This window comes from Galeopterus variegatus, unplaced genomic scaffold (genome assembly GCF_000696425.1).
Source record: "Galeopterus variegatus unplaced genomic scaffold, G_variegatus-3.0.2 Scaffold804, whole genome shotgun sequence".
Classification (NCBI taxonomy): Eukaryota; Metazoa; Chordata; class Mammalia; order Dermoptera; family Cynocephalidae; genus Galeopterus; species Galeopterus variegatus.
Window position 1 is genome coordinate 247,264 of NW_007726915.1, and position 12,591 is coordinate 259,854.

The 12,591-nt window shown below is 40.3% G+C and overlaps 1 protein-coding gene across 6 annotated transcripts in view; it reads left to right on the plus strand.

The window, feature by feature from the left end:
* The window catches only part of NCOA7 (nuclear receptor coactivator 7), a 127,362-nt gene extending 123,308 nt beyond the window's left edge, over positions 1-4,054 (plus strand). For all 6 annotated transcript variants that reach the window (XM_008572532.1, XM_008572531.1, XM_008572535.1 and 3 more), the window contains 3 exons: positions 817-912; positions 1,324-1,397; positions 1,960-4,054. In XM_008572532.1, the coding sequence (XP_008570754.1) occupies positions 817-912; positions 1,324-1,397; positions 1,960-2,095 (306 nt within the window). In that variant the 3' untranslated portion in view covers positions 2,096-4,054. The remainder of the gene's footprint in view (positions 1-816; positions 913-1,323; positions 1,398-1,959) is intronic.
* Positions 4,055-12,591: the final 8,537 nt, after the last annotated feature.

Consider the following 12,591-nt stretch of genomic DNA (forward strand, 5'->3'; position numbering starts at 1 on the left):
TATATGCTAACCCTTGCCAATCCCCACCCCTGCAAGTATGGATCTGGATCTGAACAGAAAGATAAGGCACTGAGGCAGTGGACATGCGTATTCTGAAAACGCTGTTCCTCGTGTCACTTGGCTCTCCTTCCACCCCTCAACAACAAAAGTAGAAGAAACGTTGATTTAAACACATCTAAATCACCTTTAAAGCCCTTAGCATTACAGAGTTGTTATTCTTTTCTTAAAAGTCATTTCAAAATAAGATATATTGGATCGTCATGTTAAGGATATAGTTGTAATAAGTGTATTGATAAGCATATGATAACTCATTGCTACAAATCAAAAGGGAGGAAAGTTTGTTTTCTCAGGAAAATGTCTAGCCATGACTCTGCTTATAAAACACATAAGAAATGTGACTGTGTTCTCCCAAGAACTCATTTCTGTGGGCAGGATGCATCTTGCTGTTGTTTAATGTCGCCTATATTCCCTAATGGAAATTTGTCTCCATAGTGGACTTTGGAATTCTTTTAAAATTAGTACAAATTGTTGGCCTTACACAAACAAGTAGTCTGACTGATTTTCCACACATCACGAAGCCTGGCTACTTGGATTTCAATTAGGGCTGGGAGATTATGTTTATTCTTTTTATGGTGGTCTTTTTTTTTCCCCCTCCTACTTTTTAGTCTTTCTTATTTAAGAGCTCCAATTTAGTAATAATCTTTGCTGAAAGAGATATAATGAGATCTAAGAACAAGATTGCGTCAAAAATACTTCAGAAAGACTTTCTTTGGGAAGTTTAGATTTGAAAGTAACATTTCTGTTTTCTTTTGACAGATTTTTGGAGCATACGCAACTCATCCTTTCAAGTTCAGTGACCACTATTATGGCACAGGCGAAACCTTTCTCTACACATTTAGCCCTAATTTCAAGGTACCAAGATGGGAGAAATATCTGACTTCCTAGTATCACAGTGTCAGCAGTCGGGGTGGAAGTGGGGGGCGTTGGGGAAGTAGCTGTCCTGTGACTTCATCTGGATTCACCCCAGCCTGGGTTAGCACTTTGTGACTGTAGCACAAACTGCTTAAGGTCCCTGGCCTTGGAAGGTGTTCAGTCTGGGATCCAGGGAGGGTTTCAGGTGCAAAGCCAGCATGTGCCTGAAAGGTCTTTCCTCCTCCGTAACCCCTTCAGAGATCTCATCGTGGTACGGGCCAGGTCTGGCAGTCAGGAGCGTCCCAGCCAATGGGGTGGTTCCCTTCCACATAGAAGTGCTATCTAATATTCCCCATTTGCTAATTCTCCAGATTAAAATGTCTGTTCTCTGTCTTATGTTTCAACCCCAAGGTCTTTAAGTGGAGTGGCGAAAACTCGTATTTTATCAATGGAGACATAAGTTCTTTAGAACTTGGTGGTGGAGGGTAAGATTTTTCTTGTTGTTTTACCACCTGACCTGAGTGGGTCTGTTTTGACCATAGGAACCAAAACCTTGGTGTCAGGTGGTTTTAGCTAGTCCATATGCTTGGGTTAATTAGAACAGTGGCCTAATACATGACACTAAGAATATAGATAAAATTATTAATTTGTGTGTGTAGATAAGGAACTACTACCACTCGGCTTTTAGGAAAGACAGGTCATTTAAATGAAATAAAGGAGATATAAGGGCCGGCCCGTGGCTCACTTGGGATAGTGTGGTGCTGATGGCACCAACGCCACAGGTTCGGATCCCTACATAGGGATGGCAGTTGGCTCACTTGGGAGAGCGTGGTGCTGACAACACCAAGTCAAGGGTTAAGATCCCCTTACCGGTCATCTTTAAAAAAAAAAAAAAAAAAAGACAAAATAAAGGAGATATACTCTGTTTTACAAGTAGTTTAGAGTTTTTATAGTCTGTGATAAGGAAAGAAGATAGGGAAGGGGAAGATAGAAAGTGTGCCACATAAGATTTAAGTGTCTTCACCTTTTTTTTTTTAACCTTTTCAGGGGACGATTTGGTTTATGGCTAGATGCTGACTTATACCACGGACGAAGCAACTCTTGCAGCACTTTCAATAATGATATTCTTTCCAAAAAGGAGGACTTCATAGTTCAGGACCTAGAGGTATGGACATTTGAGTGAAATTGAGACTGCCTTAAGCATAACATTAAAAGGACTGGTTCAACCAGCCCTCCTAAGACTGGCTGGAAGATGAAGCACCAGCCCGGGCTGCCTCATCCCACCATAATGGCTTTCTTTCTGCCATCATCTCAGAGCATGATCACATTGCAGAAAGATTCTGAAAGGTACACGTGGAGAGCAGACACTGAAGAAAGATGAAGTCCAGATTGTTGAAAGACTTGTACTTCCACTTCCTTCAAGTCCATACAGTGAAGAATCAGAGTGTTTATAGATGTATAAGTTGAATGCAATTTTTATTTTTGGTAACTGTGAAAAAGAGGATACTGTGGAATTATATACATGTCTTGTGTATTTATCAGCATAATTTTCATTACCAAAATGTACAGCTATTGTTTGCCATGGAAAAGTTTAGTCTCATTTAGAAAAATTGAACGTGCACAGCACTTAAAGGGAATATATGATTTTTTTTAAAAAACTTTTATTTATTATTTCTAGTTTATTGTCTGAAATGTGTTGGCAGTTGTTTTTTTTTAATATGTCAGATCTTGAAATAAAGAAATGTATACATTTTGTGCTATGTTTTGGGAACAGAGCCGTTTGATTTATATAGTTTTATATTGAATATTTTTTTGCCCTGATTGTTTAGGGTGATAGGTCTTAAGCAGCATATATATATGTGTGTGTGTATATATATATATATGCATGTATAATTCTGAATTTTTAAAAACTTATTACCAATGTTCATGACTTAACTATTACAGGCCAGCTTTCCATTTAGTCATTAAAAAGGTACATTTTTAGTTACTTATCCTGAACATATTTGTGTAAAGAAGTCATAATTGATATTTATAGAAATGGATACCCTTTATGAATCTAGGCATATAACAAACCCTGCTTTTGAGAAGAAAATGTTTTGCCTTCTTATCAAATCATGTGTGTTAATAACAAAACTTTATTTTCGTAGTGTTTTTTGCACAATTTTCCCCAAGCTTTAACATTAGTGATCAGGACTCTGTTTTAAAAAGAACTGAGGGTTTTAATTTCTGCTTTTTTAAAATAACATGAAAAATGTCAAATTGGCCCAACTGTCTCGGTTTCTAGACTCTTATATTTGAGAAAAAGCAATGCAAAGAAATGCATTCATACCAAAATTAATATGAAAAGGAAAACCTATTTTTTATATCAACCCTTTTTCACATCATAAAACACCCTTTTATTAAAATAATAAAGCCTTGTTAAAAACCAATGTTATTGATTGCCAGACTTTTATGAAAGCCAAAGACTGCTAATGGAAAAAAATCTCAAATCATAGCCAAAGCTGAGCAGTGGTCTTTCATAATTATTTCCCCAGTGATCTTTGAAAGGAAAAATTAATAACAAGTAGTCTTTACATATCTACCTTTTAAAAAAAAGAACAGTTCAGCAGAATATTTTTTTTATATATATTATTCTCCTATTTTAGACTATTTGTAAAAGAGAACAAATTGTCCCATGGCCTCTTGTCCGATCAACAGTTATTGTACTCCACTCACATTCTATGCAAGTTTAAATGAATGCTATAAAATTCTTAATACGTAGCCTGGGTGTACTTTTCACCCATGTTCTCCTATTGAGAATTCTTGATTAACAACATATGAGCAGTTTAACTTTAATCTGCTTGTTAAACAGTGTGTTGGTGTGAGATACCAGGAATGTCTCATGATGATCATGTTTACCATTTATGCCATCTGCAACCATATGCTATTAATAAACAGAATGGTCATTTTGCATATAGTTCACTCTTACCTAGTTTAGTCCATGATACTGTAACTGTGAGAGCATATCCAGATGCTGTGGTTCTCTATTTAAAACAGTATTGTCCAATCAGAAATATGTGACCCTTCATTTATGGATAATGACTATGTGTAATGCAGTGCTATCCCAATATTTTCAATAAAGGAATTTATGCATTCAGTGTGATTTTCTTTCCCGAGGACTCATTCATCAATTATTTATTGAGTACTAGAGTATTTACTTTTGTGAGAAGATGATGAAATATCCAAGGCTAAACTGGTCCAGGGCTCATGTTTTCATCACTACTGTGGAAACTCCCTCTTCATCCCCTGTAGACACCCTTTTATTCTCTCATCAGTTTATGAAAACTGCTCCTGGTATAGTTACTAGAGACAAGTCTTGTCCCTACATATCTCTTAGTTCTTAACATCCTTCTAGCTGTTTTATGAATAATGGCCTCTTCTTCTAACATCTGTCTCATATCAAAGGACTTGGGTGGAAGGAGGCAACTGAATGTTTCTTCGGACTCTGTTGAAAATGATTTAGATGAATCCCTGTGCTACAAGCCACCAGGGACACCCTGAACTAGTGTGAAAGGTATGACTGCTCTTAATTTGATTTTCCTTTCCTTGATTCCTTTTAAAGTTTTCTAGACACATGAAACAGGGCTAATAAAAGAACTACTTTCCTTTCCAGGAAGTCATTTAGAATCTCTTAAGCCAGAAAGGGGTCCTAAGATTCATGTTCTTCTTAGGATGCCTAACCTATTTTTACCAATTTAATCAGAACCAAGAAAGTAAGGAGGTAAAAATCCAAGGGAAGCTACAGAAAGCTGAAGATAAGGGCAGCTACACTCGCCCCTTGTGCAAGTGTAAAGATTGCCTTTGACCACTTCCTTCTGCCCAATCAGGTCACACACTCTTTCTCATTCAAGAGAAGTCCTAACGTCAGAGCAACACATCCTTTGCTTCCTCCTCCTTGCCTATGACCATTATCCATAGTGATCCCCTATCAGGTGTCTTTACTGAGAAAATTCACCTTCACAATTCATGTGCAACCCTAAGGTCTTACTCCCTTCCCTTCCATTTCAAATCTCTAGTGGTTCAGAATAAGAATTAGACAAGGCCTTCCTGGTATGGGCAATCAAGACATCAAAATAGTGTTTCTTGATAAAAATATCTTTGGGGACCTTTTTATCTTTTACATTATCACTGCCCACTAGAGCATTCTGTGATGAGATGATGGAAATGTTCCATGAATTTTCATTGTCCTTTCTGATAGCCACTGGCTACCATACTAATGTTGAACACTGGAGATGTGTCTTTGGTGATTGAGGAGCTGAAGTTTTTTATTTAAATTCATGAAATTTTTTTTTTCTTTTGTTGGCCGGTACAGGGATTGAACCCCAGACCTTGGTGTTATCAGCACCACACTCTAACCGAGTTAATTGGCCAGCTTAATTCATTTAAATTTAAATAGCCACATCTGACCAGTTGCTACTATATTGAACAACACAGCTCTAGATCAAGGTGTTAGTGCCAAATCATATTTTCATCAGCAATTAAATCAGACTATGACCCCTGCAGTGGGTTGAACGGTGCCCCAAAGTCATTGAAGCTTAATCCCCACTGTAACTGTTGAGGGTGGGAAATCCTATTAAGATAATTGAGAGGTGAGGCCTTAAACAGGTGATTAGATTGTAAAGACAATGCCTTAGTTCATGGACATGGTTCTGAGGGCTTTAAAGGGACAGCACATGACAGTCTCTCTCTCTCTCTCTCTGTCTCTCTCTCTCTGCTCTTTTCTATCATGTGAGACCCTTGTGTTGCTGTAAAACCACCACCAAAAAAGGCCCTCATCATAAGTGTTCCCTGGACTTTGGACTTCCCAGCCTCCAAAACTACAAGCAATAGCCACAATAATGGCCAGCTGGTTGGCTCAGTTGGTTAGAGTGCAGTGTTACAACACCAAGATCAAAACTGTAAGCAATAAGTTTTGTTTTCTTACCAATGATCCAGTTCCAGGTATTCTGTTATAAGCAACAGAAATGGACTAATATAGAAAATTGGTACCAGAGAAGTGGCACGTGGCTTAAAACAAATACTTGAAAATGTGGAAGCGGCTTTGGAGCTGGAGGTTAGAAAAGGCTGGAAGAATTTGGAGGAACAGGCTAGAAAAACTTAGCTGCTGGTGGGAGTTAAGAAGACAAGAAAACTGGGGAAGGTTTGGAACATCTTAGAGTCTGGTTAAATGGTGATGACCAAAATGCTTATGGAGATACGGACAGTAAAGACCATTCTAAGGAGGCTTCGGATAGAAATGAAAAGGAGCTTATTGGAAACTGAAGCAAAGATCACCCTTGCTATGAACCGACAAAGAACTTGGCTGCATTCTGTTTATGTCCAAAAGATTTATGGACTGTGAAACTTAAAGGTGCTGACCCAAGGTATTTGGCAGAAGAAATCTCTAAGCAGCAAAACAGTCAGGAAGCCACATGGTAAGCTGAGTTATGGCAGCAAAGGCATCATGTAAAGCCAGAATTTAAGAGGTAAACAGCATAAAGATTTAGAAAATTCGCAGCCTGGCCATGTGGTAGAGAAGCAGAGAGCATTTTCAGGAGAACAATTCAGTGGTGTAGCCCTGCAAATGTTTGCTAAGGAGACCAGTAATAGAAGAAAGGGATTATCAAGAAAAGGGAAAAAAGACCTTGAGGGCATTTCAGAGATCTTGGGGTCTGCATCTCCCATTATAGGCCCAGAGGCCTAGAGAGACAGAACGGTCTCAGAGATCATACCTGAGTTACCCTCCATGGGCTTGACGCCCCCAGGGCTGCTGTGGGATGCTGCTCCCCACACGAGGACCCTGGCTTCTTTGGGTGCTCCAGCTGTGGCTAAATTGGCCCCAGGTATGGCTGGACCCACAGCTTTGAAAGATACAAGCCAGAGGCCTTGGTAACATCCATGTGGTGTTAGATCTGTAGGGTCACAGAGTGCCAGAGCTGTGGAGGCTTGGGAGCCTCCACCCTGATTTCGAAGGATGTATGAAAAAACCTGGGGAGCCAGGAAGAGATCTGTTGCAGGGACAGAATCACTACATACGGCCTTCACTAGAGCAATGTTAGCAGAAATGTGGGGTTGGAGTTGTAGTAGAGAAACCCCATCAGCACCATGTCTAGTGGAGCTGTGAAAGCAGGATCACCATGGCGACCCCAGACTTGTAGAACTACCAGTGTGCAATGCCAGCCTACAAGAGCTATATCATTGCCTGAGATTAGGAAAGCCATAGGAGTGGAGCTGCCTGAGGACTTATAGGCCAAATCCCCACACCAGTGTGCAGAGAATGTTGAACGTTGAGGTACATGATTTGCCAGCTTTGAGATTCGGTGCCTGCCCTGCTGGGTTTTGGACTTGTCTAAGACCTTTTATCCCTTTCTTTTGGCCCATTTCTCCCTTTTCAAACAGGAATAGGTAACCTATGCTTGTTCCACCATCATATCTTGGAAGTAAATAACTTGCTTGATTTCACAGTTGGACTCTGGACTTTTGAGTTGAAACAAGTTAAGATTTGGGGGATGAAATGAATATATTTACCTGTGCAAAAGACATGAGTTTTGGGGGGCCAGCAGTGGGATGGAGTAGATTGAATGTCCCCACCCCACCACAACCAAAGTCATTGAAGCTTAATTCCCCATTGTAATTGTTAAGGGTGGGAAATCCTGTTAAGATAATTGAAAGGAGGGGCCTTGAACAGGTGATTAGATTGTAAAGACCATGCCCTAGTTCATGGGCATGGTTCTGAGGACCTTTAAAGGAGAACACATGAGAGTCTCTCTTTCTCTGCTCTGCCATTTTCTACAAGGTGAGACCCCTGTGTTCCTGGCAAACCACAACCAAAAAAGGCCCTCACCATAAGTGTTCCCTGGACTTTGGACTTCCCAGTTCCAAAACTGTAAGCAATAAATTTTGTTTTCTAACAAATTACCCAGTTTGAGGGGGGGAGTAGAAGGTGGGGAAAAGAGGAATTGGTAAACAGACATGAAAATCAACCACATTGTATACTGATAAATTAAAAAAAAAAAAATTACCCAGTTCCAGGTATTCTGTTATAAGCACCAGAAATGAACTGATACAACTCCCTCACCAGCAGAGAACCTTTAGTTCCAAACACTTTGATTTTTCTGTGCTATTGTTGATCTTTGTACAGGTTGGAGTCACCTAAGGTTTTAACATATCTCTTCATTGTTTAGGTAGTCAGCTTATAAAGTTCCCAGACAGTTGAGTTCCTTAAAAGTCTTTCTATACTGAAAATTGGATCTGCATAGGGTTACTGATCCCCATCTCCAACCAAAGGTAATAAAAACCTCTCCTAGTGCCCAGGCCTTGCCTCACAAAAAGTTTTCCTGGCTTTGCCATCAACACGTTTTGTTTCTTTACTGGACATTCCACTGCTCATGGCAGCCATGTGGGATGCCATATCTCTTACCATGCATCTTTTTTCTTTTTTCTCTTTTTGTCCTTTTTGAGACCAGCCATGCCACGCTCAGCCAGTGAGCGCTGTGAGCGCACCGGTCATCCCTATATAGGACCCGAACCCCCAGCGGGAGCGCTGCTGCGCTCCCAGCGCGGCACTCTCCCGAGTGCGCCACGGGCTCGGCCCCCATGCATCTTTTTTCTTTTTTCTCTTTTTGTCCTGTTTGAGACCAGCCATGCCACGCTCAGCCAGTGAGCGCTGTGAGCGCACCGGTCATCCCTATATAGGACCCGAACCCCCAGCGGGAGCGCTGCTGCGCTCCCAGCGCGGCACTCTCCCGAGTGCGCCACGGGCTCGGCCCCCATGCATCTTTTTTCAATTGCACAATGAACCACAGGGAAAAAAACCAACTTATTCTTTACACAGAATTGTGCATCTAGTCTCAGAACCATCAGGAATAATGGAACTTCCAAGAATGCCTCACACAGTGATATTCAATGACCAGTCTTCCTTACCAAGTTTGCCAGCCAGGGATGCTCACTAGCCACAGGTACACCCAGAGAACCTGCCTACATGTGGAAAAAAATTTTATTATCAACCTGTTAGAATGAAGAACAATCAAAAACCATAGGAGAGAGAACATTAGATAACATTAATGTCCCGTTTACCCATCAACAAGGGCCCATCATTTGATCAACCCCTCTACATCTAGGGTTACAGAAAGTAACTGTGATCTAGCTTGACATAATAACGCTTGAGGAAAATACTAAACAAGGAACACCCAAAAGAAATATGATGACAGTCAACAAGCTTAGATGATAAGGCATGTCTTGTGCCTCTGCAGATAAAAAAGTCCTCACCTTAATATCATTTTGAAAACATTGGAATTGACCCAATCAGTTTCCCCTTCAGTCCCCATGGCAGACCTTTTAGCTTATCTTCATCCTCCGCTGGCTGATGTATCAGCCACAATTTCCCTAACAGTTGACTGAGATTAGCCCTTTCATCTTCAAAGACTCCAATTAACAATAAGAATATCTCGACAGAGATATGCTTGTTGAGGTATTATGTCGATCTTGAGAGCTGTTAAAAGACCTCATTATTATTCCATACCCAAGGCCCGGTCTTGTACTATTGTAGCATCTTGTTTCCATACTAGAGCCTCCAAAGGGTCAGAAAAGTGGGTAGGGTTGAACTGGACATGTCCCAGAGAGAGTTGGGGGTATATAACATGCGCTTCTTATAGCGGGCCATACAGCAGATCAACTGGATAGCACTCAAAATGTCTAAAGACTTCAAGAGGCAGCAAAGCATAGAAATTAAGGTATGGATTCTCTCCAGCCAGATGTCCTGGGCTTGAATCTCAGCTCTAGAGCTTACTAGCTATGTGACTGCGGGGGCGCCTCCCACTCATAAGATTAAGCCTGATAAAGATCTTTTAATGAAACACGGTGTTTGCAGGGCCTCATCGTGAAGGGATGATGGCAAGGCCTCATCGTGGGAGAAGATGCCGGCGTTCCACCCTGATATTCTGGAGCTCTGTGTGCTTGTTATGCTTTATTATATTTTATTCTTTGCTGCCTCATAACTATCGCTCTGGGAGACTTGGAAGTAGGATTCAAAATTATACTAAAATATTTAATCATACTAATGATACTTATGATTATGGATTTTCAGGAGATGGCTTATGGCAGTGGGGCCCAGAAGGGGACAACGAACCTATGTAGGCATTCGTCTTGTCTGGTGCCTGAGAGTTTGGCCTGGCTGCTTGGAAGGAGTTAATGTACAATCTTTTGTTTTACAATAGAAGTAGAAGTTAAGTTGTAAGCAAGTTAATTTTTAGAGTGTTTATTTAGGAATAAAGAATAGTTAGATGTAGGTGTGAATCAAGTTTTAATAACGTCATAGAAAGTCTATTGTACCATGGATGTAGTTTTGGTAATGATTGCAAGTGATGAAAAGTGATGATTATATGGGACCAGTGGGTTGTAACGTTCTTGCTCAAAGGAAAGGACATTGTAATTGTCTTTTCTGGGAATAAACTGTAATGCTATTTTTCTTAAAACATATGTCACTTACAAAGAGATATTATGATATTGTTCATTGATTATTTTATGATTATGTAGCAAATAAGAAAGAAAAGTATAAAAGTCTGATGCTTGCTTCAATAAATTGTCAGCATTCAGCAGATCCCTTGAGTCTGTGTGTTTGTTGTCCCAGCATTCAGCAGATCCTTTGGGTCTGTGTGTTTGCTGTCCGCTCCATTGCCGACGCTGCCCTTCCTCCCTTTTGGGGGATCCCTTACCAGTGGGGACCTTTACAATCTCTGTGCTGGTCATTGGTTATCTAACCTCTATGTGCTTCATTTTCCTTATCTGTAATGTGGGGATAATAATAATAACCACCCCATGAGTGTATGATGATTAAAGTACTTAAAATAGTGCCTGGCATAAAATAAGCACTACTGAGTGTTAGATAAATAAAATAATGGGGGAATTCCTCCTTCTAATGGAAGAATCACCTAATGACGTAACAGTTGCAAGGGAAATTTTATCTTCTAAGAGAGAAACTTATTCAGTTTCAAAAACTATTTTCAGATATATTGCAATGGCTCTCATTTTCTCTTTAGGTATTTCTAACTAAAGTTTTGTTTCCTTCTTTTTTTAGTTATAAAAGTGATACATGTTCATGGTAAAGTGTGCAAACAGTAGAGAACTCAATATAAGACAAATGTTTCCCTCCTTACTTTCCCAGAGGTAGCAATCACAAAAGTTCCTTGTGTTTCTTCCTAGAGCACTTATATGCATATGTAAGCTTATTTGTATCTTCTTCATATGAAAGAAGCATACTATATATATTGTTCCTCAGTTTACCTTTTTAAATTTAACAATGTACTGTGAACATTTTACATCAGCATATATAGATTTACCTCATTCTTCATTGCATGGGTTCATCTTTGTTTAAACAGTTCTTCATTAATGGACTCTTTTTTTGTCTATTATAAATGATTCTTAGTGAACATCCTCGTGTCTAGAACTTTGTGCACTTATGAATTGTATATTTGTAGGATAATTTTATCGGCGAGCCAGAGTGTATATACTTTTTATTTTAAAAGATATTATCGATTGTCCAGCTCTTTCACCTGCCCGTAATCCTGCCACTGGGCCAATTGTTGAGCTAGGGCTGGGTCTGGAGCTCACAGACCCCTCAAGCTCATTGTCCAGACTGGGTCACAAACCCTTCACACACCAGGCTGGGTCATCAGACCCCTCACACACAGGTCTATGAGCTAGGTAACTGGCAAATAGGCAGTTGGAAGCCATAGGTCAGAGAGTATGGCTATACATGGCAGCCGCCAGAGGCAGATGCCAGCTAAGTCACAGTGCTGTGCATGTGCACTAACTCCACCCACACACAACTCCTTCACAAAGAATGCACCACACCACCCCAAACCTGACCTAAGGTGAGGGGACCTGATTAAATGATTCTATTTTCCCAACATCAATTATTCCTCTTCAAAAGTTTTACTAGTTTACACCAATTGTGTATAAGCATGCCAGTTACCTCACATCCCCACCAATACTGGTTATGTCAATCTTTTTATTCTTTGCCCAAGTGGTATATTATTTTAATTTTCATTCTTTAATCATGAATATGGTTGGACATCTTTTCATACATATTGCCTGTTGTGATATTATGACATGCATATTTTGGTTTTCATCTATGGTTCTTGGCTTGTTCTAATCTTCCCCATCTTTCCATCTTGGAGCTCACCATAAAGAAATCCTCTGACCTACCTTGTCTGATTGTAGGTCATAAGACCCCCATTCCAGAAGGGTCTTGCCCCATGCCCAGGAGAAAAGAATGCTGCACAGAGAGGCTAAGAAGAATCTGAACAGACATGCTTTGCTGGGTCTCCCCACCCAGTCTGTTAGTGTAGATCATACACTTTTCATCCAATCACATGTCTACACAGTTGTCCATGCTTCAGTCATGCCAACATAATGAAGCTTCCATAAAAACCCAAAAGCACAGGGTTCAGGAAGGTTTGGGAAAGCTCAACACATGGAGGTTCCTGGAGGGTGATGTGCCCAGGGATGGAATAGAAGCTCTATGCCCCTTCTCCCATACCTTGCCCTATGCAATTCTTCATCTGTATCCTTTGTAATCTCCCTCATAATAAACCAGTAAGTGTAAATAAGTGTTTCTCTGAGTTCTGTGAGCCACTCAGCAAATTAATTGAAGCCAAGGAA